We start from the raw sequence: 26,735 nt of genomic DNA, 5'->3' as shown, positions 1-26,735 counted from the left end.
TTTAGTTGAGACTGATATAATTTTAATAAATGAGGTAATAGGGTAATTTGAAATGACTTATAAAATTCTACCGTGAAACCATCACCACCTGGAACGGATCCAACTCTAAGAGATTTCAACGCTGTTTCTAATTCTTATAATGATTTAGGCTCTTCTAAACTTCTTTTTATATGCTCAGGAACTTTCGGGCCCTCAATTAAATTCAAAAAGTCTAAACCATCTTTTTCTTTATTTTCATAAGGCTCAGAAGAATATAGGTCTTTATAAAAATTTAAGAATTGACTTAAAATGTTTTCAATTTTAGTATGTGTCTCTCCTTTCTCATCCTTTATTACAATAATTTTTGTTCTTTTCTTTGCTTTAAGATAATTTGCCAATAATCTTCCCGCCTTATTTGAACTTCCATAATACAAAGTTTGTTGGGAAAACAAATCATTCCTTACAAATTTTGATGATAGCTCATTATATTTACCCTTTGCTTTTAATAAAGCTTGCAAGGTATTTTGCTCCCATTTATCCACTAATTTAGCTTCCAAATGTTTAATTTCTTTTTCCAAATCAGAAAATTGTTTTTTAAGTTGTTTTCTAATATATGCCGAATATGATATAATATTACCTCTCATGGTTGCCTTAAATGCATCTATTTCTTAAATATTTCTATGGTAATTTCTTCTGAAGTATTAAGATGAAAAAATTCAATCATTTTTAATTTAAATTCTTCAAGAAAATTTGAATTCGCAATCAATGTATTATCGAACCTCCACACAGACCTGCTATTCTCTTGTTCCTCAATCTTAAATTCAATTCAAACACCCCTATGATCTGACAATATGATAGGATTTATGGAGGCTTTATTCACTTGTTGTATCATTTGGTTTGAGACAAAAATTTAATCAATTCTTGAAAAGGATTTATGTACTTGTGAACAAAAGGAAAATTCCCGGTCATCAAAATGAAGTATTCGCCATATATCGTTCAAATTACAAGATTGTATCAAATTATCTAATCCTAATGATTTCATGATTTTACTAGGTTTTTTATCCAATAATGGATCCAATACAGCATTAAAATCTCCAGCCACTATTAAATTAGAAGCAGCCAGTGGGAGTATCAATTGTTGTAACTTCTTTTTTTTTTGGATTTATAATTTTTATTCATTTTCAAATTTTTCATAAAGTGTACAAAATATTGAAATACAATTAATGAATACACAATATCACTTTTATATCTAATACATATTATTCTAAATATATTTTTATCCCTTCTCCCTCCCCCCACCCTTCTAGTATTTTCCTATCATATATTACATATTGTAAATCATATTATATCATATTGTGTAAAAGTTGTTTTCATTACCCTCCCCTTCATGTGTGTCACAAAGAAGATATTGAAAAGAAGAAAAGAAGAAGAGAAATCCTACTAATTATTCATTACAATATTTTGTCAATGGCCCCCATATTTTTATAAATTTAGTATATGTCCCTCTTTGTATTGCTATTGCTCTTTCCATTTTGAATATATGACATATTGTATTCCACCAAAATGTATAATTTAGGTTACTATAATTCTTCCAATTGTTGGTTATATGCTGAATGGCAACCCCTGTCATGACTAATAAAAGCTTGTTATTTTCTGGTGAAATTTGACTTTTTTTTCTCATCATCATTCCAAATAACACTGTATCATATGATATTGCTATATGATTTTCCATCAATTTATTAATTTGTGGCCAAATTGCATTCCAAAAACTTTTAATATAGGGACAATGATATAATAAATGATCCAACGTCCCAGGTTCCAGATTACAGTGCCAGCATCTATTAGACCTGGAACTATCTAATTTTTGCAAACGTGTAGGGGTCCAAAAAGCTCTATGTAATAAAAAGAACCAAGTTTGTCTCATAGATGCTGACACTGTACATCTCATTCTCCAAGACCAAATTAGTGGCCATTGAGATGCAGTAATTTGATGCTTAATCTCAATGCTCCAAATGTCTCTTAGACCATTTTTTGGTTTTTTATTCAAATATCCAGATATTAATTTATACCACAATGCGGCTTGATGCCCTAGGAAGTCTGCTTGAAAACATAAGAACTTTAAACTATATTGATTATTCAATGTTTTCCATTCAGGGAACCCAACCTGAATGGCCTGCTTCAATTGCAACCATTTAAAACTTTGTGTTTTACTAAGACCAAATCTATGTTGCAATTGTGAAAATTCCAGCAGTTTACCTTCTGAAATAACATCATCTAAAGATCTAATGCCTGCAATAATCCAGTTCTTCCAAAGGATTTGAGCTCCGCCAATTTTGATCTTGGAGTTTATCCATAAAGATTGATTAGTTGATTTGTTTATTGGGATGGGTGTTAATTTACTTATAAACCTCAACGTTTTCCAAGTATCCATTAATATTTTATTTTCTCTGTATCTTCTAGGTATATTAATACTTGGAAGATGAACTAAATTTAGGGGAAACATAAGGCGCCATTCCAAATACAACCAATCTGGTGCATTATCTATAAGTTCTGGGAGGATCCAATACATACCCTGACGTAGAATATAGGCTTGATGGTACCTATAGAAATTTGGAAAATTTACCCCTCCCTCCTTAATTGATTTTTTCAAAGTTACTAAAGCTATTCTAGGTGTTTTACCAAGCCAAAGAAATTTTGTTAAAATGCTATTAAGCTTTTTATAAAAGGACCCCTGAAAATAAATAGGTATCATACTCATTTGGTAACAAACTACAGGCAACATCATCATTTTAATAGTTTGAACTCTCCCCCACCAAGAAATATGTAAAGGGTTCCATTGCTCACACAATTCCGTAACTTTTTTTAATACAAATTTTTCATTCTCTTTTACGGTATCTTCAATTGTATTTTTAACTTGAATGCCAAGATATTTAAATCCTTCTTCTTTCCATATAAACGGAAAAGCGTCAATTAATCCTTTTACACAATGAACATTTAAAGGTATAATTTCAGATTTATTCCAATTAATTTTATAACCTGAAAATTTGCCAAACATATCAATTAATTCCAATAGACAAGATAAGGTAGACTCTGGATTTCTCAAATAAAGTAAAATATCATCCGCATAAGCCGAAATTTTATATTCCATATCAGAATATGGAATACCCTGTATCCCCCTTGCTTGCTGTATTGCTAACAATAAGGGTTCTAATGCAACATCAAATAACAAAGGAGATAAAGGACAACCTTGTCTAACTCCCCTCTGCAATTGAAAACCATCAGATATCATATTATTAATATTTAATCTTGCAATCGGGAAGCTATACAAAGTTTTTACCATTTGTATAAATCCAGAACCTATACCAAACCATTCTAAAGCCTGATACATAAAATTCCATTCTACCCTATCAAACGCTTTTTCTGCATCCAATGAAACTGTAAAAGCCGGTTCATCCATTTTTTTTGATAAATTTAACATATGAAACAATAATCTAGAGTTATTAGAGGAATGTCTTTTAGCAACGAAACCCATCTGATGCGTGTCTATAATATGTGGGAGAGCTTTGGCTAATCTCAAAGCCAAAATTTTCACCAAAAGTTTATTATCCACATTTATTAAAGATATAGGCCTGTAGTTTGAAACCAAAGTAGGATCTTTATTTGGCTTAGGCAAAACAATTACTATTGATTCAGCCATAGTACCTTTAATATCACCTTTTATAAGTTGTGTCTGATATAAATTTAGTAAATATGGGGAAAGGACATTTTGAAATGTTTTATAAAATTCTACTGTATAACCATCACCACCTGGAGCGGATCCAACTCTAAGAGATCTCAACGCTGTTTCTAATTCTTTTAATGATATAGGTTCATCTAAACTCCGTTTTATATGATCAGGAATCTTAGGTCCATTAATAGAATCTAAAAAATTTTTACCATCTTTTTGTCTCTCCAAATAAGGCTCGGAAGAATACAGGTCCTTATAAAATTTTAGAAATTGTTTTAAAATTATATTTGTTTGATTTGTTATTATACCATTATCATCTTTTATCCCATTTATATTAGTTTTTCTTTTTTTTGCTTTAAGATAATTTGCCAATAATCTTCCCGCCTTATTAGAATTTCCATAATACATTGCCTGCTTGGAAAACAAATCTCTTCTTATCATTTTTGAAGTTAATTCATTATATTTACCTTTTGCTTTCAAAAGAGCTTGCAAAACCTCATGTTCCCATTTACTTACCAATTTAGCTTCTAATGTTTTAATTTCTTTTTCTAGTTCTATATATTGTATTTTAATCTGTTTCCTAACAAAAGCTGAATATGATATAATATTACCCCTCATAGTTGCTTTAAATGCATCCCATACATTCTCAATAGATGTATCTTCCACTAAATTTATTTGAAAGAAATCATTAATTTGTTTTTAAAAATTTTCCAAAAATCTGTCATCTACAAGCAATGCATTATCAAATCTCCAAAGAGGTCTACTATTCTCCAATTGATCCAATTGTAATTCTATCCATACTCCCGCATGATCCGAAATAATAATAGGATCTATGGAAGCTTTAATAACCTGTTGCACCTTATTTGTTGAAACAAAAATATAATCTATTCTTGAAAATGATTTATGAACTTGTGAACAAAATGAAAATTCCTGATCATTAAAATGAAGAATACGCCATATATCCTTCAAATCACAAGATTGAGCCAAATTATCTAAACCTAAAGATTTTATGCTTTTACCTGGTTTTTTATCCAATAATGGATCCATTACAGCATTAAAATCTCCAGCCACCACTAAATTAGAAGCAGCCAGTGGTAACAACATACTCTGTAACTTTTTTAAAAATTCTGATTGATTCGAATTAGGGGCATATATATTGAACAACGTCAGGGCATTATTTCCCATACTTATATCAATATGTATCCATCTTCCATGTGGATCTGAATTTATTACCTTAAAATTGGCCATACATTTTTTATTTATAAGAATTGCTACCCCTGCTTTTTTACCTGCTGCTGGAGCAAAAAAACATTCCTTTACCCACCCATCCTTTAGTTTTTTTGATTCCTTTATATTCAGATGAGTCTCCTTCAAACAGTAAACATCCGCGTTTTGCTTTTTTAAAAATGCTAATACCTTTTTCCTTTTGATTACATGATTCAGGCCATTGACATTAATAGAATATATCTTAAAAGACATTATATATTTTAAAACTTATCATCATAATCTTTTTCCTTTCTTCCTTCATATTTAAAATCCAAAAAATTTTCTCTATGACACACATTTTTCCCCCTGGAGTATCCAATCCCTTATTAATCTTTTCCTTAATCATTCTAGTAAAACCCATCTTTTTCCCACCCTTTCCCCCCCAATATAATGACTGCTTAAGGACACACATTGGAACAGCAACCCGAACATTCCCCTCCCCTCTAGGCAACATATTTAATTAATATCCCCTTTATCATTTCTTAAAATAAATTCATTAAACTTTCACATTGTATCTTAGTATATCTCCTTCTAAACATAAAATCTTTTTTCCCCCCCCTTTTTTTTTTTTTTTTTACCATTTTACCATTTTCGAAATAATTATATTTTCTATCTGTTATATTAACCTTTGATAACTTTAACCATATTTTACTCCTAACATTCCATTAATGTATCTTTATCCACTCATCAATCTTTAATTTATATTTCTCCAATATTTTAGTTTATATCACAAAATTCTATCATAAACATATATTTAATATAGTAATGTTATTTTTCTATATCTCATATATTCTATTCCAGCAATTCATATCCTCCTTTTAATATATAAAAATAAATATCCATATCTTAATATACTTCTTTAAAAATTGATTATAAATTTTGAATTATTATCATTTATTTATATTTCAACAATTTTTTTTTTTTTTTTTTTTTCCCTTTCATTCTAAAAAATGAAATTTTTAATTTATATACAGTGGTGCCTTGCATAACGAACGCCTCGCACAATGAATGCTGCACACAACGAACTTCATGTCTTGATTCACACAACGAACTTCGTTTCACACAACGAACTTCGTTTCACACAACGAAGTCGCCCGAGCTGCCGATGTATTGCATCCTTCCGCGCAGGCACTGCAGGCAGTCGTTAGTCACTGCGCTTAACTGCCCTCTCTCACTGTATACAGTCGTCCTTTTAAGATAAACTCAATATTTTTTATATATCATGGCTTCTAAAAAAAGCAGGAAGGTGATTTCTGTTGAAATGAAACGGGAAATAATTAGAAGGAGTGAATGTGGGGTAAAACAGTGTGACCTCGTCAAAGAGTTTGGCCTCAGCAAGACCACCATTTTCACCATTTTGACAAATTTATCTTTTTTTATGTCATCTTAGCATATTTTATGCTGCAGAACGAATTATTTTTTTTAACATGTATTGTTATGGGAAAACGCGTTTCACATAACGAACTTTTCGCATAACAAACTTGCTCCTGGAACGAATTAAGTTCGTTGTGTGAGGCACCACTGTATTTTTTTTATTTTTTTTTATTTTTCCTCTTTTCAAATTAATATCAAATCCTTTTGAAACTATAATATTACAAAATCAAAATTTATAATTAATATTTAGTATATTTTTTTATTTATTTTACATTTTCATTTCCTTTCTTTTATTTGCATCTAAATGTCATAGATCATGTTTTCTTATTTATATTCTTCTTCTCTTTAGACTCTTGAGTGTCATTAGTCATTTTTTTTAATATCCTTTTTTCCATTCTGCTTTCTTCTTTTACCAAATTGTATCATTATCTGGTGTATTCTTCTTTTTTTTCTCCTTTTGTTATTTATTCAAGTTTTTTATTACTTTATGATCACTCTTTACTCCAGCCATCCAACTTTTACTTTTCTAAAGTTTAGACTCTTGAGTTTCCAGTCCATCTTTCTTGTCTATTTCTTCTTTATATTTTTTTTTTGTTGTCTTTTTCTTTAGTTTGTTTTATTTCCTGTTCTTTATTTCATATTCTTCTTTCTTCAGTATTCCAAAGTCTCACAGTTTTATATTAAAACCAGTCTTAAAATCTTCTGTTCATTTCAACATCCATTATGTTAGAATGACATAGGTTCTGATTTTGAAAGGAAGGTCTTTAGTTTTTCCGGATCTTCAAAATACAAGGATTTATCTCCAGAAGATACCCTCATTTTTGCTGGGTAATACAAACCATATTTATATCCCTTTTCCTTTAATTGAGATCTCAAGTCTAGGAATCTCTTTCTTTTATTTGCTGTGTTTTTAGCAAAATCAGGCAAAAACCATATTTTGGATCCTTTGTAATTTAAATTTTTGTCTTTCTTGGCAGCATTTAAAATTTCTATTGCTTGCTGGTATCTTAGCATTTTAAATATTAATGGTCTTGGTCTGCCTTGATTTTCCATATTTTTTACTGGGATCCTGTGCGCCCTTTCTATTTCTAATGGTTGTTTAAAATCTAATTGCAGTATTTTGGGAATTAGATTTTCTAAAAATTGTATGGCATTTTTCCCTTCCAAATTTTCCTGCATTCCAAAAAGTTTTATATTCTTTCTTCTTCCTCGGTTTTCATAATCTTCCAGCTGATTTTTCAATTGAATCAGTTCCAAACTGTCATTTTTACATCTGTTTCCTTCACATTCTAAAACCTCCATTTTAGTTTCTAAGTCAGTTGTTCTTTTATTATTTATTTCCATCTGTCTGTGGATATTTAGTATTTCTTCCTTCATTTCAGTCATATTACTCACAGTCTCTTTAAGCATTTGTTTAATTTGTCTCAGTTCCTCCATAACTTCTGCTTTGCTCAGCACATCTGACTCTTCAGCAGGAAGCGGGACCTTACTTGGTGTAATTTGATCCTGCTTCTGCCTTTTTGCCGACTGACCAGTTTCATTTTTATTTTGTCGGGTGCTTGCCATGCTCCTGCACTTCTTTTTATATTTTCGCCGATTTTATTTTTTCCACAGTCGTTAGGACCACGAAGACTTCTGTCAGCTTCGATGTTGTGCTGCACCAGCACAGAGAAAAGCCGGTGAGGAAATAACAGATCTTTTTTTCTCCCTTCCCTCAGGGCTTTATTTTAGTTTCGGCGGAGGAGGGTAATATTAAGCTACCACAGTTTTAGCATCGACAGGCACAATTGTATCGCCACAGTGATCTTTAAGATCTTTATCTTTTGTCAGCCTCACTGTCAGTAACTGCCTTCGATGCCGCGATGCTCCAGCACATAGAAAAAACCGGCGAAGGAGAAACAGATCTTTTTTGGCTCCTTTCCCTCAGGGCTTTGTTTCAGTTTCGTCGGAGGAGTTTCAATATCGACTGCATTAGCTTTTCGCCGAAATCGGCATGAAGGGGATAACTTTTTTTTAATATCCGTTGCTTAGTTGAAGAGGAGCGCCGCGATCACACGTCCATATTGTGTGCGCGCTAAGCCACGCCCTCCAATTGTTGTAACTTCTTAAAAAATTCAGGTTGAGGAGGCCACCACCATTCATTCCTATGGGAGTGGGTGGGGCATGGGTGGAAAAGGGTGGGGCATGGGCGGGGCATGGGTATGGCTATGGGAAAAGTGGGTGTAGCATAGGCAGGGCCTGGGCAGAGCTAAAAGTGGGTGTGGAATGTGAGGGGCATGGGTGGGGCTTGAGTAAAAGTAGGTGGAGAGTGGGCGGGGTTTGGGCAGAGAGTGGGTGGGGCTTAACAAGGAAGTGAACGCTGATTGGTTGATCCTTATCTCTGACAGCTGTCAATCATTTTGACATGAGGTGCACCCATTATACTACTTCTATGTAATAGAAAAAAACAAGTTTGTCTCATAGATGCAGACACTGTACATCTCATCCTCCAAGACCAAATTTGATGCAGTAATTTGATGCTTAATCTCAATAGTCCAAATGTCACGAAGACCAGTTTTGGGTTTTTATTCATAAATCCAGATATCAGTTTATACCACTGTGCGGCCTGCTGTCCCAAGAAGTCCACCTGAAAGCATAAGAACTCCAAGCTATATTGCTTATTAAAATTTTTCTTGAAACTGGGACTTTAGATCATCAATTATTCTATTGTCCATTTATTTTGGCTTTTTGGAAATCAATATGGGGCCAAATAAATAGGTTATTAGAAAATCCGGTGGCTTTAACATATGATACTATTTTATTTGGCATGTCAATGAGAGTCAGATTTCTTCAAAAAACAATAAGCTTTTACTTATTATGACAGGAGTTGCCATTCAACAGATTACATTTAATTGAAAAAATTGGAGCAGATTAAATTACAGTTTTTGGTGGAATTCTTTATGTCATCTATATAAAATGGAAAGAACATTAGCCACACAGAAAGGATATTTTAGTAAATTTCGAGATGTTTGGGGACCATTAACAGATTATTGTAATTAGTTAACATTTTCCCTTAATAATACAATTGAAATGATGGGATAGGGATGGGGGAGTTTCTGATTCTTTATTAAATGTTTGGATTAATAGGAAAGATTATATTGTATAATATATGTGAATGCATATGATATGGGAGGGATAGGAGGGAGGGGATTATAATTTCATTAATTTAAGTTGATTGTAGTAGAATATCAAGTGATGTTTTTAAGTTCAAATGTTATTTCTTGATACACTTGTTGTAAGATGAAAAAATGAATAAAGATTTAAAAAAAAATAAAAAAAAGACCCAAATTTCCACAGGAGAAAAAGGACAAACCAAATAAACAAGACTGTGGAAGTCTAATGCTTTTATTCATTAAATCCTTTTAAAATACAAAATCCACATTTGTCATAGAAGGTCCCTCTATGACAAATGTGGATATTGTATTTTAAAAAGTCTTTGAGGGCACAAAAATAAATGTTAATCAGTGGTTTGTTTGTTTTTGTCAGGGGTAATTTTGCTGGGTATTTTTTCCAGCAGAATCAAATACATACATTTATGTCACTTAGAAGTCACCAGCACAAAAAGACACAAACTGAGTGGAGGATACAAGACAAGCCAAAGTGTTGTTTTCATGTTGTGTGTCCAATACGCATCTTTTAAAATTCTTTACATTGGGGTTGTTTATTGATATTTATTGGTAAAAGCTATAATCAAAAGCCCTAAGTATGATATACAATCCTTAACATGTTGCAAAGTAAGATCTGATAGTTATAAGCCTCAGATAAACCTACCTTCAATTACAGAACCAATGGTAAAGTCAGAAGGTCCATAGTATGAGGGATTATCTACAGTAGAGTCTGGTTTAGGTATTCTTGTTCTTTCCAGGAACTTCCCACCAATTATGCCAGAATTGCGGATCTGCTGTTCAAAGATACTGGCTGCGTCATCACTCAGGTAGAAAGAGATGATGAAACGCCTACCTTTGTCTATAGAGTTAAGAGTATCCTATAAAGAAAAGCAAGAAAAATTATTAGTGTAAGAAACTTCAGTGTGTAGAAAAGCATTTTATGCACTCAAGTAGGATCTTCTAAAATATCTTGTGGGTATACACACATAAAAAAATGCACAGAGATACAGGGATGACAATTTTATAACCAGCTTCCAAAAATGTAGTTTGGCTATATGTGTTTGTGTGTGATTATGTGTGTGACACTTCTGGAAAGTGAAAGTAGACATATAGGGGCAGATTCTTTTTTTAAAAAAAAATGTCTTTATTCATTTTATAACTTACATCAAGTTACGGAAATATCAAACAATTATAATACAACATCACTTGAAAATCTACAATATCATACAACAAGAAGATTTAACCCCCAAGAAAACCAAGAACCCCCCACCCCAAATCCACATGTGTATTAAAATTGGGAAAAGTGTAAATTATTCATTATAATAATTTAATAATGGTCCCCACACATCCTTAAATTTATTATAATAACCTTTTTGAACTGCCAATGCTCTTTCCATTTTATACATGTGACAAACTGAATTCCACCAAAAACAGTAATTCAGTCTTTTACAATCCTTCCAATTATATGCTATTTGTTGGATGGCAACTCCTGTCAATATCATCAAAAGCTTGTTATTATTAGTAGATATTTGACACTTAGCTCTCATAGACATGCCAAATAAAATTGTGTCATATGACAGTGCTACATGATTTTCTAACAAGCAATTTATTTGATCCCAAATAGACTGCCAAAAAGCCTTAATGAATGGACAATAAAACAATAAATGATCTAAAGTTCCAGCTTCGAGATGATAATGCCAACATCTATTAGACTTAGAGCAATCCAATTTTTGTAAACGAACAGGGTCCAGAGTGCAACAGGAAAAACCATGTTTGCCTCAAAGATGCAGACATTGTACATTTCATCCTCCAAGACCAAATACGTGTCCATTGAGATGCATTAATTTGATGCTTAATCTCAATGCTCCAAATATCTCTAAGTCCAGTCTTTAGTTTCTTATGTAAATAGCCAGATAATAATTTATACCACTGTGCGGCCTGGTGTCCCAGGAAGTCTGCCTGAAAGCATAAGAAATCTAAACTAAATTGATTATTAAGAGATTTCCATTCAGGGAACCCTGCCTGAATAGCCTGCTTCAGTTGCAACCATTTATAACTTTGTTTTTTATCAAAACCAAATTTAAGTTGCAACTGTGAAAAATCCAGCAGTTTACCATTAGATATAACATCATTTAAGGTTCATATACCTGCTTTAATCCAATCCTTCCAGACAATCTTAAAACCGCCTATTTGGATCCTGGAGTTTAGCCATATATTTTGATATGTAGATTTTTGAATTGGAAGAGGTGTTAAATTATTAATATATCGTAAAGTTTTCCATGTGTCCATTAATATTCTATTATTTTTCCGTATTCTAGGCATTTTAATACTGAGAAGATGACGAAGTCTAATGGGAAACATGAGTTGCCATTCCAACCATAACCAATCAGGTAGCTTTTCCAAGAGTTCTGGGAGGACCCAATACATACCCTGACGCATAATATAGGATTGATGGTACCTATAAAAATTTGGAAAATTTACCCCACCCTCTACAATTGGTTTTTGTAAGGTCACTAAGGCAATTCTTGCACTTTTACCCAGCCAAATAAACTTAGTCAAAATACTATTCAACTTTTTATAAAAAGACCCCTGAAAAAAAACTGGTATCATACCCATTTGGTAACAAACAACAGGCAATATCATCATCTTAACAGTTTGGACTCTTCCCCACCAAGACAGATGCAACGGATTCCATTGTTACTTTTTGTAATAAAGTTTTTTCATTCCCTTTCATTGTCTCTTCAAATGTATAGGGGCAGATTCTATAAATGGGCATTCTACTGCTGTCTAGCAGCCAATCAGGACACATGTTAAAAACCCCCCAAAACATAAGGCCTACACTGTAGGGGGTTTGTTGCGTTTGAGGGAGACGCATAGGGACACTTAAGCTCACCCAAGGCTGGGTGTGGTTTCACCTGGAAGTGGCCTTGGGTGAGCTTAAGTGGCCCTAGGTGTCTCCCTAGGGCCTCAACAAATGCCTGAAATGTAGGCCATCAAAATGCTGGTCTACATTTCAAATAGATGCAGTCGCTGAGCTGATTGCGGCAAGGGAATCCTCCTGCTGCAATTAGCTGAGCAGCTGCAGCAGGGAATCCCCCCATGAAGTCAGCTGGCAGGAGGGTTGCCCACACCCTCCTGCTCCCAAGACCCTGAACCCCTTACAAGAGCCAGGCAGTAGGGAAGCCCACTTCCTCCTGCCCCTGAGCTGACCAGAAAGCAATGTTACTTACCGTAACAGTTGTTATCCAGGGACAGCAGGCAGCTATTCTCACTAGTGGGTGATGTCATCCGACAGAGCCCAGATACGGACATCTTGCAAGCATGTCTTGCTTGAAGAAACTCATAAGTTTCGAGATGCCCGCACCGCGCATGCGCCAGTGCCTTCCTGCCCGATGCTCCAGGCGTGTCTCCTCAGTTCAGGTAGCTAGCAGAGAAGCCAACCCAGGGGAGGTGGGTGGGACGTGAGAATAGCTGCCTGCTGTCCCTGGATAACAACTGTTACGGTAAGTAACATTGCTTTATCCCAGGACAAGCAGGCAGGTATTCTCACTAGTGGGTGACCTCCAAGCTAACCTCAATGGGATGGAGGGAGAGTTGGCAACTTAGGAGAACAAATTTTGTAACACAGTTTGGCCAAACTGTCCATCCCGTCTGGAGAAAGTATCCAGACAATAATGAGAGGTGAATGTATGAACCGAGGACCAAGTGGCAGCCTTACAAATCTCCTCAATCGGTGTCGATCTGAGGAAGGCTACAGAGGCTGCCATTGCTCTGACCCTATGGGCTGTGACCTTACAGGGAAGGGGTAATCCAGCCTGGGCATAGCAGAAAGAGATACAAGCCGCCATCCAATTAGAGATGGTGCGCTTCGATACAGGTCGTCCCAACTTGTTTGGATCAAAGGAGACGAAAAGTTGAGGAGCAGTTCTGTGTGGTTTGGTGCGATCCAAGTAGAAAGCCAAAGCACGTTTACAGTCCAGAGTGTGTAGAGCTGATTCTCCAGGATGAGAATGAGGCTTTGGAAAAAACACTGGAAGCACGATGGATTGGTTGAGATGAAATTCAGAGACCACCTTGGGTAGGAATTTCGGATGAGTGCGGAGGACCACCTTGTCATGATGGAAAACTGTGAAAGGAGGGTCCGCCACCAAGGCCTGAAGCTCAAAGACCCTGCGAGCAGAGGTGAGGGCCACCAGAAAAACCACTTTTCAAGTGAGAAACTTTCGGGGAGCCTTGCTCAGAGGCTCAAAAGGAGGTTTCATAAGCTGAGAAAGGACAACATTTAGATCCCAAACCACTGGAGGCGGTTTGAGAGGAGGATTAACATGAAAAAGTCCTTTTATAAATCTGGAAACCACAGGATGAGAAGAGAGAGGTTTCCCTTGCAGAGGCTGATGGAAAGCCGCAATAGCACTCAGGTGGACTCGTATAGATGTCGACTTGAGACCGGACTGAGACAGGTGTAGGAGATAATCCAACACAGAGGATAGGGAGGCTCGCTGAGGCTCCTTAGAATTGGAAATACACCATGAAGAAAATCTAGTCCATTTCTGGGAGTAGCATTGATGAGTAGCAGGCTTCCTGGAAGCCTCCAAGACATCCCTCACCGCCTGGGAAAACTGGTGGGGAGTTATGTTGAGAGGAACCAAGCTGTCAGGTGGAGAAACTGCAGGTTGGGATGAAGTAGAGATCCCTGATGCTGAGTAAGCAGTGAAGGAAACACTGGAAGAAGGAATGGCTCCCTGCTGCTGAGTTGAAGTAGAAGGGAGAACCAAGGTTGCCTGGGCCACCGAGGAGCTATTAGAATCATGGTGGCTTGGTCTGATTTCAACTTGACCAGAGTCTTCTGAATGAGAGGAAATGGAGGAAACGCATACAGAAATCAATTCCCCCAATCCAGCAGAAAGGCATCTGCCTCGAGTCGATGAGGAGTGTAGATCCTGGAGCAAAACTGAGGCAGCTTGAAGTTGTGGGGAGCCGCAAAGAGGTCTATTTGAGGCGTCCCCCAATGTGCAAATATCCGATGAAGGGGGTTGGAATGGAGAGTCCATTCGTGAGGCTGGAGGAGACGACTCAAGTTGTCTGCCAAGACATTGTCCTTCCCCTGAATGTAGACAGCCTTGAGGAAGGCATTGTGGCGAACTGCCCAATCCCAGACTCTGAGAGCTTCCTGGCAGAGGGAGGCTGATCCCGTGCCCCCCTGCTTGTTCACATAATACATTGCGACCTGGTTGTCTGTACGGATGAGGACCACCATGTCGTGAAGCAGATGTTGAAAAGCTTGAAGAGCATAGAAGATGGCTCTGAGCTCCAGAAGATTGATCTGATGGAGGCGGTCCGCACTGGTCCAGAATCCCTGAGTGCGAAGCCCATCCAGATGAGCCCCCCAGGCATAGGTCGAGGAATCGGTTGTGAGAACCTTCTGATGAGGAGGAGTGTGAAACAGCAAACCTCTGGATAGATTCGAAGAGGTCATCCACCAAAGTAGAGACTGCCGAAGAGCAGGAGTGACTATGATGTGTCGAGTCAACGGGTCTGACACCTGAGTCCATTGAGAAGCTAGGGTCCACTGAGGAATTCTGAGATGGAGCCTGGCAAAGGGTGTCACATGAATTGTAGAGGCCATGTGGCCCAGGAGGACCATCATGTGTCTCGCTGAGATGGACTGGTGAGAAGACACAGACTGGCAGAGACGAAGAAGGGCATCCATGCGCTGAGGAGGAAGGAATGCTCGAAGCTGAATGGTGTCCAGTACCGCCCCGATGAAGGGAAGGGACTGGGTAGGCTGCAGATGAGATTTGGGAAAATTGATCTCGAAGCCCAGGCTCTGCAGGAAGCAGATCGTTGTCAAGGTCGCCGAAATGACCTTTGGAGCTGACAGGGCCTTGATGAGCCAGTCGTCGAGGTATGGAAATACCTGAAGACCCCTGTCTCGGAGTGCAGCGGAAACCACTACCAGACACTTCATGAAGACTCTGGGAGACGAGGACAGGCCGAATGGAAGCACTCGATACTGCAGATGGAGATGTCCCACCCGAAATCTGAGGAACTTGCGGGAGGCCGGATGAATGGGAATGTGAGTGTAGGCCTCCTTGAGATCCAGAGAGCATAACCAGTCGTTCTGCTCGAGGAGAGGGTAGAGAGAAGCAAGTGTCAGCATGCGAAACCTCTCTCTGACTAGGAATTTGTTGAGGGCCCTGAGGTCCAAAATGGGTCGCAGGTCGCCCGTCTTCTTCGGAACAAGGAAGTACCGGGAGTAAAACCCCTGGTTCAGTTGGGCCGTAGGGACCGGCTCCACGGCACGAAGCCGGAGCAAAGCCTGAGCTTCCTGGAGAAGAAGGGCGGTCTGAGTCAAGTTGGAAGGATACTCTCTTGGAGGGTGGTCCGGAGGGACCCGATGGAAATAAAGAGAGTATCCCTCCCTGATGATAGTAAGGACCCAGAGGTCGGTTGTTATGGCCTCCCAGCGATGATAAAAATGATGGAGGCGCCCTCCGATGGGAAAAACAGGGGGAGGCAGAACGAGGTTGGTTATGCCCTCGACGATACAGTCAAAAAGGCTGAGTGGTTTTAGGGACAGCAGGCGACTGAGACTTAGGCTGACCCTTCTGGGGAGGCTGACGCTTCGCCGGTTGTCTCGCAGGAGGAGTTTGCCTCGGCTGATAACGCCTCTGATAAATCAACGGTGGACGAGAAGGTCGAGACTGCTGAGGCTTGGGCTTCGGCCGAAGGATAGATTGGAAGGACTTTTCATGGTCCGACAACTTCTTTGTGACAATCTCGATGGATTCGTCAAAAAGATCCGCCCCAGCACACGGGACGTTCGCCAGACGGTCCTGAAGATTCGGGTCCATGTCAATGGTCCGCAACCAGGCCAACCGGCGCATCGCCACCGAGCAAGCCGCCGCTCGGGCAGAGAGCTCGAACGCATCATAGGCAGATTGCATCAACTGAAGGCGGAGTTGGGACAACGAAGCAACCACTTCCTCAAACTCAAACCTAGCCTGGGACTCGATGTAGGGAGTGAACTTTCGAAGCACAGGTAGAAAAAATTCCAAGTAGGTTGCAAAGTGGAAATTGTAATTCAGGACTCTAGACGCCATCATCGAATAATGATAGATGCGTCGCCCAAACTTATCCATGGTTCTGCCCTCACGGCCCGGAGGTACGGAAGCGTAGACCTGGCCAGGATGAGACCGCTTGAGCGAGGATTCGACCAGGAGGGACTGGTGCGAAAGTTGAGGACCCTCAAAGCCTTTATGATGTACCGTGCGGTACCGCGAATCCAATTTGCCAGGGACCGCAGGGATAGAGTAAGGAGACTCGAAGCAGCGCATGAAGGTCTGGTTGAGGAGCTTGTGCAATTGAAGCCGCAAGGACTCCGCCGGAGGCCGAGGCAAGTGCATGGTATCGAGATACTCTTTGGAATATCGAGACCCCGCATCTAGAGTAATGTCCAAGTCATCCGCCATCTGCCTGAGGAACGATGAAAAGGACAATTGGTCCGCCGTCGCCGGTCCGCGAGACGGACTAGAAGAAGACGAAGCCTCAGGCTCCAAAGAGGCCTGTGAGCAACAGGACGAGTAGAAAACTTCGGGGTCCTCGAACTCCGGACCCGGAGGAGGAGACCCAGTCGAAGCAGCATATCCCAACCGAGGCAATTTCTTCTGAGGCGAGACGGTCGAGTGTTGAGAGGAATGCTTCGAAGAATGTCTGGACCGATGCCCCTCCCGATGCCTGGAAGGAGATCGAGTCCTCCTGTGCGAGACTGGGTCAGACGCTTCCAAGGAGCAGATCGGACTCGATGCCGTCGATCGCAAAGGTGGAAGAGTCGGTGCTTCTCTGGACGTCGCCCAGGCTTGATAGGGAGTTCGGAAGAACTCGTCCTGCTTCCTGCTATGCCCCGGACTGGATGGCCCCAAAGGTGGACGCCACACGGAATCATGGGGCGGAGTAATCGGTTCCAAGGGAGGCAGATCACTAAACGAGGGTTTCCTCGAGGGAATGGGCTCCAAAGGAGGCATATCACTAAGAGAAGCCCTCCTCGAGGGAATCGGTTCCAAAGGAGGCATAGCACTCTCGGAGGATCTCCTCGAGGACCCGGACACCACTCGCCGCTCCTCCTCGCTGAGCAACGAGGTCGTGCGGCGAGGAGGAGGAGGAGGGAGCGGTCCGCCCCTCGAAGCCGAAGCTGGGAGGTCACCCTGGATGGTGGCAATCAGACGAGGCCCCATGGTTTGCATGCGCTCCACGAACTGAGCCTCCAGAATGGACCGCAGCGAAGCCGATATGGAGGGATCCGCACCAAAAGGGGGCCCTTCCGCACGGTCTCCACGCTCCTTAGGTGCAGTGTGCTTCTGCTTGCCAGCTTTCGGCACCTTGAGCACCACTGGTGGAACTGTAGGGGTCGAGACCTGCTCCGAGGAAACGGAGGAAGGCACCGGCGCCGAAGCCTGGGCCGAAACCGGGGTGAATGAAGCCGGTTTCAGGAGGCCCGAAGCAGCTGGGGAGGCAGCGGGCTTCGCTGCAGGAGTCGAAGCCCCCGTATATGTCGAAGCTGCAGAATCTGACGAAGCTTCCATCTTAAACATGGACTCCCAGAGCAGACAGCGGCGCTTAAACGCTCTCGCCGTCAGAGTGGAGCAAGGCCGGCACGATTTCGGAAAGTGATCCGGTCCCAGACACTGTAAGCAGCGTCAATGAGGGTCCGTGAGCGAAATCGTGCGCTGGCACTTGCTACACTTTTTGAAACCGGTAATCAGCCGGGACATAGGCCGGAAAAGCTCCGCCGCATGGTCGAAGGCGCGGGGCCTGAGCCACGCGGCCGACCCGGAGTCGGAAGGAAAAATTTTTTTTTTTTAAAGAAATCAAAGAAAGAAAGAAAGAAACGTACAGGAGAGCCCAAAAGAACTCAACCCGCGGCAAAAAGAAGGCAAAAAAGATATTCAATGGGCGCAAATTGAAGATAGACTTCTCAGCTCCGCGGAAGAAAAAGAACTGAGGAGACATGCCCGGAGCATCGGGCGGGAAGGCACTGGCGCATGCGCGGTGCGGGCATCTCGAAACTTCTGAGTTTCTTCAAGCAAGACATGCTTGCAAGATGTCCGTATCGGGGCTCTGTCGGATGACATCACCCACTAGTGAGAATACCTGCCTGCTTGTCCTGGGATAACAGGTAAACACCTGCAGGAGGGAGGCATGAACTTGGGACACAGAATGGAGGAAAGGAGAGGGGCACTTTGGGACATAGGAGAGAGGAGGCACATTAGGACACAGAAGGAAAGGAGGGAGCATAAACTTCAGACAAAGGATGGAAGGCAGGCAGTAGGGAGGGGCATGAACTTGGGACACAGAATGGGGGGGAGAGGAGCATGAACTTGGGTCATAGGATGGAAGAATGGAGGAAGTGAGGGAAAGCTATGACATAACATAAGTTAACAAAATTTCTTATATCCCACAGCTAGCTTGCGGCTCTGTGCGGTTAACAAAAATTAAAATAATAATAACTTTATTCTTCTATACTGCTACAGTCGAATGACTTCTAGGTGGTTCACATCGAAGAAGGCTGGACAATCAGCTAATTACAGCGAATTACAGAATGCAAGAAGTGCGGGTACAACTTATTACATAAGAAATAGATACAATTTATTACATAAGAAATAGATAAAAGGAAAATATGAATCTTAAGTATGTGGTATAGATCTCATGTATACAACCCAAGGAATAAAGCTGATCAATCTGCACAATTTAGAATAAAGCTAGACAATGAGGTGAATTGCAGAATGAAGCGAATTACAGAATAAAGCGAGTTACAGAATAAGGCGGATTATAGGGTACAGCAAATTACTGGATAAGCGAATTACAGAATAAAATTGGACAGTCGGCGAATTACAGGATACAAGTAGTGAGGGTACAACTTATTAACAAGAAATAGTTAAAAGGGAAATATGAATCTTAAGTATGTAATTTAGATCTCATGAATGCAACCCAAGGAGTGATGCTGGACAATCAGCGAATTGCAAAATGCAGAAAGTGAGGGAACAACATATTACACAGAATTTGACAGAGGGAAAATATAACTGTGTAGGTAGTGAGGCTACTGTTTAGGAGATGAATTTGTCAAACAGTACGGTTTTAATTGTTCTCCGGAAGGCGCCATAGATCAGTCTGGCTCCATTGATGTAATGCAGGTGTACATGGTATAAGACAGTTAATCAAAATATTTCCCAAATAAAACAGTCTTCATAGATTTTTTAAATGCCAGGTAAGAAGTAGGGAAAAAATACATACTAAATTGTCTATCCCTTAATGCTGCCTGATATGCTAAGATCTTACTAAAGAATTGTTTATACACACATCCTTCTACAGAAGGAAAATCAAAGAATCAAAGATCAGGTAGATGTTTTCTATTGGCAAATTTAAAATGATCCATGGGATAACTGGGTAATAACCTACTGAGAGCCTTGAAACATATCCAGCCAAACTTAAAGATCACTCTTGCCTCTATCGGCAACCAGTGCAGTTTAAGATAATACTGTGTCACGCAGGGCAGGATTAATTCTTCGAGGGCCCCTAGGCACACAAATACACTGGGCCCCCTACCCCATTCTGACGTGCCCCGGCAGAAACAGGAAGCTGCGTCAGAGGGAAGCTTTGGGCAAGCAGCACCGCTTGGAAAATTACAGTTGGTGTTGCCTTTCTTACCCGTGTTCCTTGCTCATCTTACTTTCTGTCGATGGGGGAGGGGGGTCAATTGCCGATCGGTCTGTCGATGGGGGGGGAGCCTGTTTTGCTGATTTGGGGGGGGGGACCGCATTGCCGATTGATGCAGGAGGGGGCCCATCGCTGTTAAAAAAAATGCCCTTCTTCATCGGGCCCCCCTGACCATTTCGGGCCCTAGGCAAGTGCCTACTGGGCCTATTCGTTAATCCTGCCCTGGTGTCACGTGATTAGTTCTTTTCAGTCCACAAATCAAACGCACAGCAGTATTCTGAATAATTTGCAACCTTTTTAAATTTTTCTTGGATAATGAAAGATAGAGCACATTACAATAATTCAATGTACTGAGAACAAGAGACTGAACCAGTAATCCAAATGAAAAGAAGTTGAAATATGACTTAATTGTTCTTAGAAAGGGAATAGAAAGGAGAACTGGGAGGGAATAGAAAAGGAGAATTGTTGGGCATGTGTGTCTGAGTGAGAGGGAAAGACATGGTGCACATAGGGAAATGAAGAAAGAGGAGAATTGTTGGGCATAGGGAGGGAGAGAGAATTATTGGACATTGTGGTGGGAGAGATGAATGGGGAAAAGAGAGATGAGAGAGAGAAATGTTGGGTGTGGTGGTGGAGAGGCAACAATGGGATGGATGAAAAGGGATGCAAGAGGGGCCTCAATGAGATGAGGAAGGTGGGAAGAATATTAGGATCAGATTTTGGGAGGGAAAAAGAAAGTTTTCCACTATTCAGTGCTCAAAAGGAAGGTTTCTAGGTCAGCCGTGGGCAGCGTGTAGGAAACGCTGCCTGCAGCTTTGTGAAGAGAAACAAGTGCAGCTGGAAGGAAGGGGGAGGGAGCCAGCCAGAACAGGTAAACACCATGGGAGGGAGGCAAGAATTTGGGTTACAAAACAGAGGGAGAGGCGCTTTCCATCCCCACAGGGACTTTCCATTCCTGCGGTGGCAGAGCCTGATGTCCGTCACTTCTATTTAAACTACAATACTTTATTTTAAGGTCCTTTTCTTTAATGTTTAATGTTTTTTAAAGACTGTACTGTACAGGAGAACATAAATACACACAGATTCTTACATGATCTGAGTTACATACAAATTCATCTTAAGAATGGTTTTAAAAATGGAACTTGTTCTTAACCCAGGGACTGCTTATATACTATACAGCTTCTCTACTCATTTTGTTTCCTAGAATAATTAAGTCTGGAAATAAATATAATTTTAGTTCTCAGCATAGTATTTACCATAATTAAGAGGAAGAATATAGCTGAGATATTGACCTTGTGTACACATTCTTAAGACTATGGTCATATCAGCTTTGACATGCATATACTGTACATATTGAAAATTACATAGCCTATAAGCACAGATACATGCAAAAAATTCTAAACTTGTGATAAATTTATTTATTCTTTGTTTATTTTTTTAATTTATATGCTAAGTACATGCTAGAAGCCTGTTCTTGAGTAGCTCTCGTTAATGCAAGAGATGTCTCATGCTTAAAGTTATACATTTTAGGCAGCAGGAACCTACCGTAGACTAAAATCTTTCTTCTCTGAGGCCACATATCAAGACACTTATGGGATGTGAGACTTTCAGGCCAAATGCTGACCCTAACCATGAACAATGTGGGCTCAGTCCTTTAGTCAGAATGTAATGCATGCAATTTTGTAACTTGCTCATAAGTATTTAAGTGAAAACAGCTTACCAAAACAGCTGCATATCGCAATACTTTGCGGTCATTCTCTAGCATCTTAACGATGTCCTTCTTTGGTGGCTGAGGAACCAGACTAAGGCAGTTCTGAACAGTGTCTTCAATCAAACCAAAGCCATTGTAGGGAGGTAATTTCTGAAGAGAAACATAAGGATAAAGTGCTGTTCAACCAGTCAAAACGGCATCAAACATAAAGTAAACAAAGAAACAAAAAAAAAAAGCAGGGCTCTAGGGCTGGGGATTCACCCAACCCTCTGAAGGCCCTGATAATACTGATCTGAATTTGATTGATTGAGCAGCTTCTGCCTGTTGCCTGTTCAATCAAATTCAGAGCAGTGCCCTCAGGGGGTTGGGTGAATGCCCCCAAAGCCCTGACTGCATGCCACTGCACACAATGATGAAAAATGACAATTACACTGTGATGAAGCCTTACAGAGTTAGTTTTTAGTCCAGACTCCAAAAGGTGCAGAAAGTATTCATGCAGTTTTTTTGTGTAAGACAAAAGAACAGACAGAGCAAAATATTTAATAGTAAGTAATAATTTTATAATCAAAGATATTTCAAGACACAAGAGCTTCCATTTTATATCTTTTAGAAAAATAATGTTTTGCATTTAAAATTACAATAGTGTACTACATCAGGGTTACTCAAGCAAGTGGGGTGTTTTATCAAACAATATTATATATAATCTTTGTATTGTCTTCCTTATATGCAGTCTTGTTTCCTGACATTTCCACAACAGCTACAAAAAATAATTCCCTCATACCTGCTTTATTGGCTCCTGCACCTTCTTGCACACATCAATAGGTTGAAAGGAGATCCCATATTTGTCATGGTAATACTTGCAAGTGAATTCATCACAGTCATACAGGAAAAAGTTACGGCCAAGGATAGTGACATGCATGCCCACAGCAAAATCTTTGGGAGAGTACCATTCTACTACCTCTGGATCAGAAATTTCTACTGCACAAAGTGGGAAACCCTCTGCATAAGGATAAAAAATCATTATTGTTACTTTCTATTTCCATATTGCACAATGTTGCACAGCAGTAGGAATAATAGCATACAAATAAAAATGAGCATAGAACAAACCAAATTATAAAGTGTGTATGTAATGTGACATAATGACATGTTTTCCCTTCCTCAGGCAGTCCCAAAACTATCCATCTTCTCCACTCTCCTTGTCACATAGACAAAAGCTTACTGAAGCTGCAGCTGGTCCAGAATCTGACAGCATCAGTAGCAGTAACGGGAGCATGTTAAAGTGCATAGAATCATTAGATCACTTTCTCTTACAGGACCCAACTCCCATACAGAAGCTGGAAGAGGACAGGACTTAGCAGAAGACAAAAGGAAAAATGATATCTTACCTGATAATTTCCTTTCCTTTAATCTCAGCAGATGAGTCCATACATTACTGAAATCCTATCTGTTTAGAATATACCTTAAGAGCTCAAAATGAGTAGGTTATATTTGACTGAAGTATAATAGGTAAATTCTTTTTTTGTAATAATCTTAAATTTTAATAAGAAAAAATATGTTTTCCTGTACTTATTTTTGTAATCTGCACTAAACCCATTTGGCAATGTGGCAGAATAGAAGTCCCTATATTATATTGGGTTATGTCCATCTACCAACAGGTGAAGATAGCAGACAAAAATCTGACCTCTGCGACAAAGGGCTGTCAAATACATCATTCAGTCAGTATTTCACTAACAAAGCAGCAATATAAGGTAAGAACAACCAACTTCTTCTTCACAGTAACTACAAAGATATCAAACAACAACCCAAAACCTGAACTTGAAGAAACAAATTCAGACAACAACAAAAAAAGCAAGACAGGGCAGGATGACTGGATTCTTCTATTGTGATTAAAGGAAAGAAAAAAAAGCAAGACAGGGCAGGATGACTGGATTCTTCTATTGTGATTAAAGGAAAGAAAATGATCAGATAAGACATATTTTTTCTTTCCATTATGTCAACAACAGAGAAGTCCATTAATTGTGGGATGTAGCAAACCAGTCCTCAAATAGGATGGGACATTGAAACTGCATGTGATATACAGTATGTCCCTTCATGTGAGAGAGTGCTTCCTCAAGGGAGGGGTACACCAGAGCTTAACTCTCCCAAGGGTTTCCCAAGGGACAGGCAATAGATGGCTGGGGTCAAACAGGGAATAGCTGGGTCAACATAGTTCCTCTGAGATGGTTCTAGTCATTGTGGAAGACTAGGTGAGTGGTGTTAGGAACAGGCTAACCTTATTTCCCCGGAGTGTTGCTTTCCTCAGTGGCAGAGAAGACTGGTAGACATTTACATTGCATTTGATGAACTGATTTGCATTCTAATTCGCATATGGTTGAACTACAGAGAAAAAGTTCTGTTTGATAGGAAAAAAGATTCTTAAAGACTTCTGTCAGGGAGTGGAAATTCATCTTGAACCCTTTTGGCCCTTTTGGCTGAGATAAAAGGGGGGTTGCTTAATGGACTCCCACAAGAGAACATAATTTGGAGTTCTTGGGAACAAAGACTCCCAGGTGACCCTCAAGGGAAGGAATGCTGGCTTCCGCCTAAGCCTCTAACCTCATCTGAGCGATCAGAGCATCCAGAGGGACCAGTGCAGGGCAGGGTGACTGGTGCAGCTGAAGTGACCAGTGACAGGAAGGTCCGCAGGGACCAGTGTACCAGTAGTATTTGATGGCAGTGAAGGTTACTCAGTTTACACCCTGAAGTAAGCGGTGAAGGATACTCAGCCTACACCCTCAAGTATGTGGTAAAGGATACTCATCCTACACCCTTGGGGTAGGCGGGGCAGGAGCACGACAATGTGGCTGAAAGGACTGACACCCCAAAGGAATTATTTGTCCTGGCCAAGATATCCAGGCGATAAAGCTTGAGAAAATATGCAAAGATGACCAGGTTGCTGACCATCAGATCTTAAGGAGAAAAAAGCATGTGATTCTGCCTACAGATGCTTGTGGAAAGCATTTTGAGAGAAATAGGTGGAGTTTTGCCTGACAGAACATATACAGAAAAAATAGCTTCCTTAAATCTAATCTAATATTTGTGAGTCGCACATACATAAACATGCTCATGGAGACTAGAAGAAGGAAAGGAAACCAATGCCCAATGGTAGCCTAAGAAATTAAGGCACCCTTATTAGAACTTGAGTTCAGAATAAAAGATGGTCAGATCAGCAAAATTCATTGGTGACTTCCAGATAGTGAAGGAAGATGTGGTGCACATCCAGAACACATAAAGATAGAAATTCCTTCTCATAGTCCTCCTGACAAAAAAAAAAAAGCCAAAAACTGGTTGGTTCAAATAAAAGGAAGAAATCATCTTGAGAAGGAAGGAAGAAATTGCCTTATAGTTACACTATCTGTGAAACGAAGAAAGGGATCCCTGCAAAGAAAAGGCCTACAACTTTGAAATCCTTCTAGGAGAGGAGATAGTGTCCAAAAACACAGACTTTTGGGTGAGATCTTTAAAAGCCACTTTCCAAAGAAATTCAATGAGAACCTTCTGCAGCACCTTCAGTACCAAGTTGAGATTCTGATCCAGAAATGGAGCACATAGAGGATGCTTGAAGTGTATTACATCCTTTAAAAAACAAACAATGTCCGGGTGTGCAGCTAGGGAATAATGAATATGGCATCCTCAAAAGCAAGCTAAGGCTCCACCAGCCCCTCAAAAACTCTCCAAACTCTTGCATAAGCTGCAGAACTATACCATTAAAAATTTAGCACCAACTAGAATGGCCCTACAAAGTGCACATACCTTTTATAGAATCGCACTAAACATAGAAATGTGGAGTATGACGGCAGAAAAAGGCCGGCGGCCCAAAAAGTCTGCCCACTCAAAAACCCTTCCTCCCTTGAGAATCCATCTTTTAAGCATAACTCTGTAGCAACCCCATCTGTTTGTCCCATCGTCTCTTGAAGTCGAGCACACTACTGGCTTCGACCACCTGGCATGGAAGACCATTCCATCGATCAATCACTCTTTCGGTGAAGAAGTATTTCCTGGTATCACCATGAAATCTTCCCCCCTTAAGTTTTAGTGGATGCTCTCTTGTTGCCGTGGGACCCTTAAGAAAAAAGATTTCTTCCTCCACTTCAATGCAGTCCGTGATGTATTTGAATGTTTCTATCATGTCCCCCCTATCTCTGCGCTCTTCGAGAGAATATAAGTGCAGTCTGCTCAGACATTCTTCATATGGGAGATTTTTAAGTCCTGAGACCATCCTAGTGGCCATTCTCTGGATCGACTCTATTCTCTTCACATTCTTCACTAAGCACCAGTGTGTCACATAACTTTTAGCGCAGTTACCTTTTCAACGAGACTCTAGAGTCGGGAGTGATATTGGAGGACTGGAGAAGGGCAGATGTGGTCCGTCTCCACAAAAGTGGAAGTAAGGGAAAAGTAGGGAATTACAGGCCGGTAAGTCTGACTTCTGTGGTAAGCTAATTAATGGAAACACTTTTACAACAGAGAATGGTCAAGTTTCTCGAATCCTGTGGATTACAGGACCGGAGGCAACATGGATTCACTAGAGGTAGGTCTTGTCAGACAAATCTGATCAATTTCTTTGAATGGGTGACCAGAGAATTGGATAGAGGATGTGCAAAAGATGTGGTGTATTTAGATTTTAGCACAGATGTCTAATAAAAAAACTGAGTGCCCTCGGGATGTGTCCCAAAGTGACGGGCTGGGTCAAGAACTGGTTGAGTGGAAGGCGAAAGAGGGTAGTGATCAATAGAGATCACTCTGAGGAAAGGGATGTTACCAGTGGTGTGCCTCAAGG

At 40.0% G+C, this 26,735-nt stretch overlaps 1 protein-coding gene across 2 annotated transcripts in view; it reads right to left on the bottom strand.

Moving 5' to 3' along the window:
* Positions 1 to 26,735, bottom strand: part of EFHC1 (EF-hand domain containing 1) — a 104,355-nt gene that overhangs the window by 45,737 nt on the left and 31,883 nt on the right. For both annotated transcript variants that reach the window (XM_033939090.1, XM_033939089.1), the window contains exons 6-8: positions 22,698 to 22,915; positions 21,926 to 22,066; positions 10,157 to 10,370 (exon numbers count right to left, since the gene is read on the bottom strand). In XM_033939090.1, the coding sequence (XP_033794981.1) occupies positions 10,157 to 10,370; positions 21,926 to 22,066; positions 22,698 to 22,915 (573 nt within the window). The remainder of the gene's footprint in view (positions 1 to 10,156; positions 10,371 to 21,925; positions 22,067 to 22,697; positions 22,916 to 26,735) is intronic.

This window comes from Geotrypetes seraphini, chromosome 3, assembly GCF_902459505.1.
Source record: "Geotrypetes seraphini chromosome 3, aGeoSer1.1, whole genome shotgun sequence".
Classification (NCBI taxonomy): Eukaryota; Metazoa; Chordata; class Amphibia; order Gymnophiona; family Dermophiidae; genus Geotrypetes; species Geotrypetes seraphini.
Note: the sequence above shows the minus strand (reverse complement) of the source record. Positions and strands in the feature narration are given on the sequence as shown.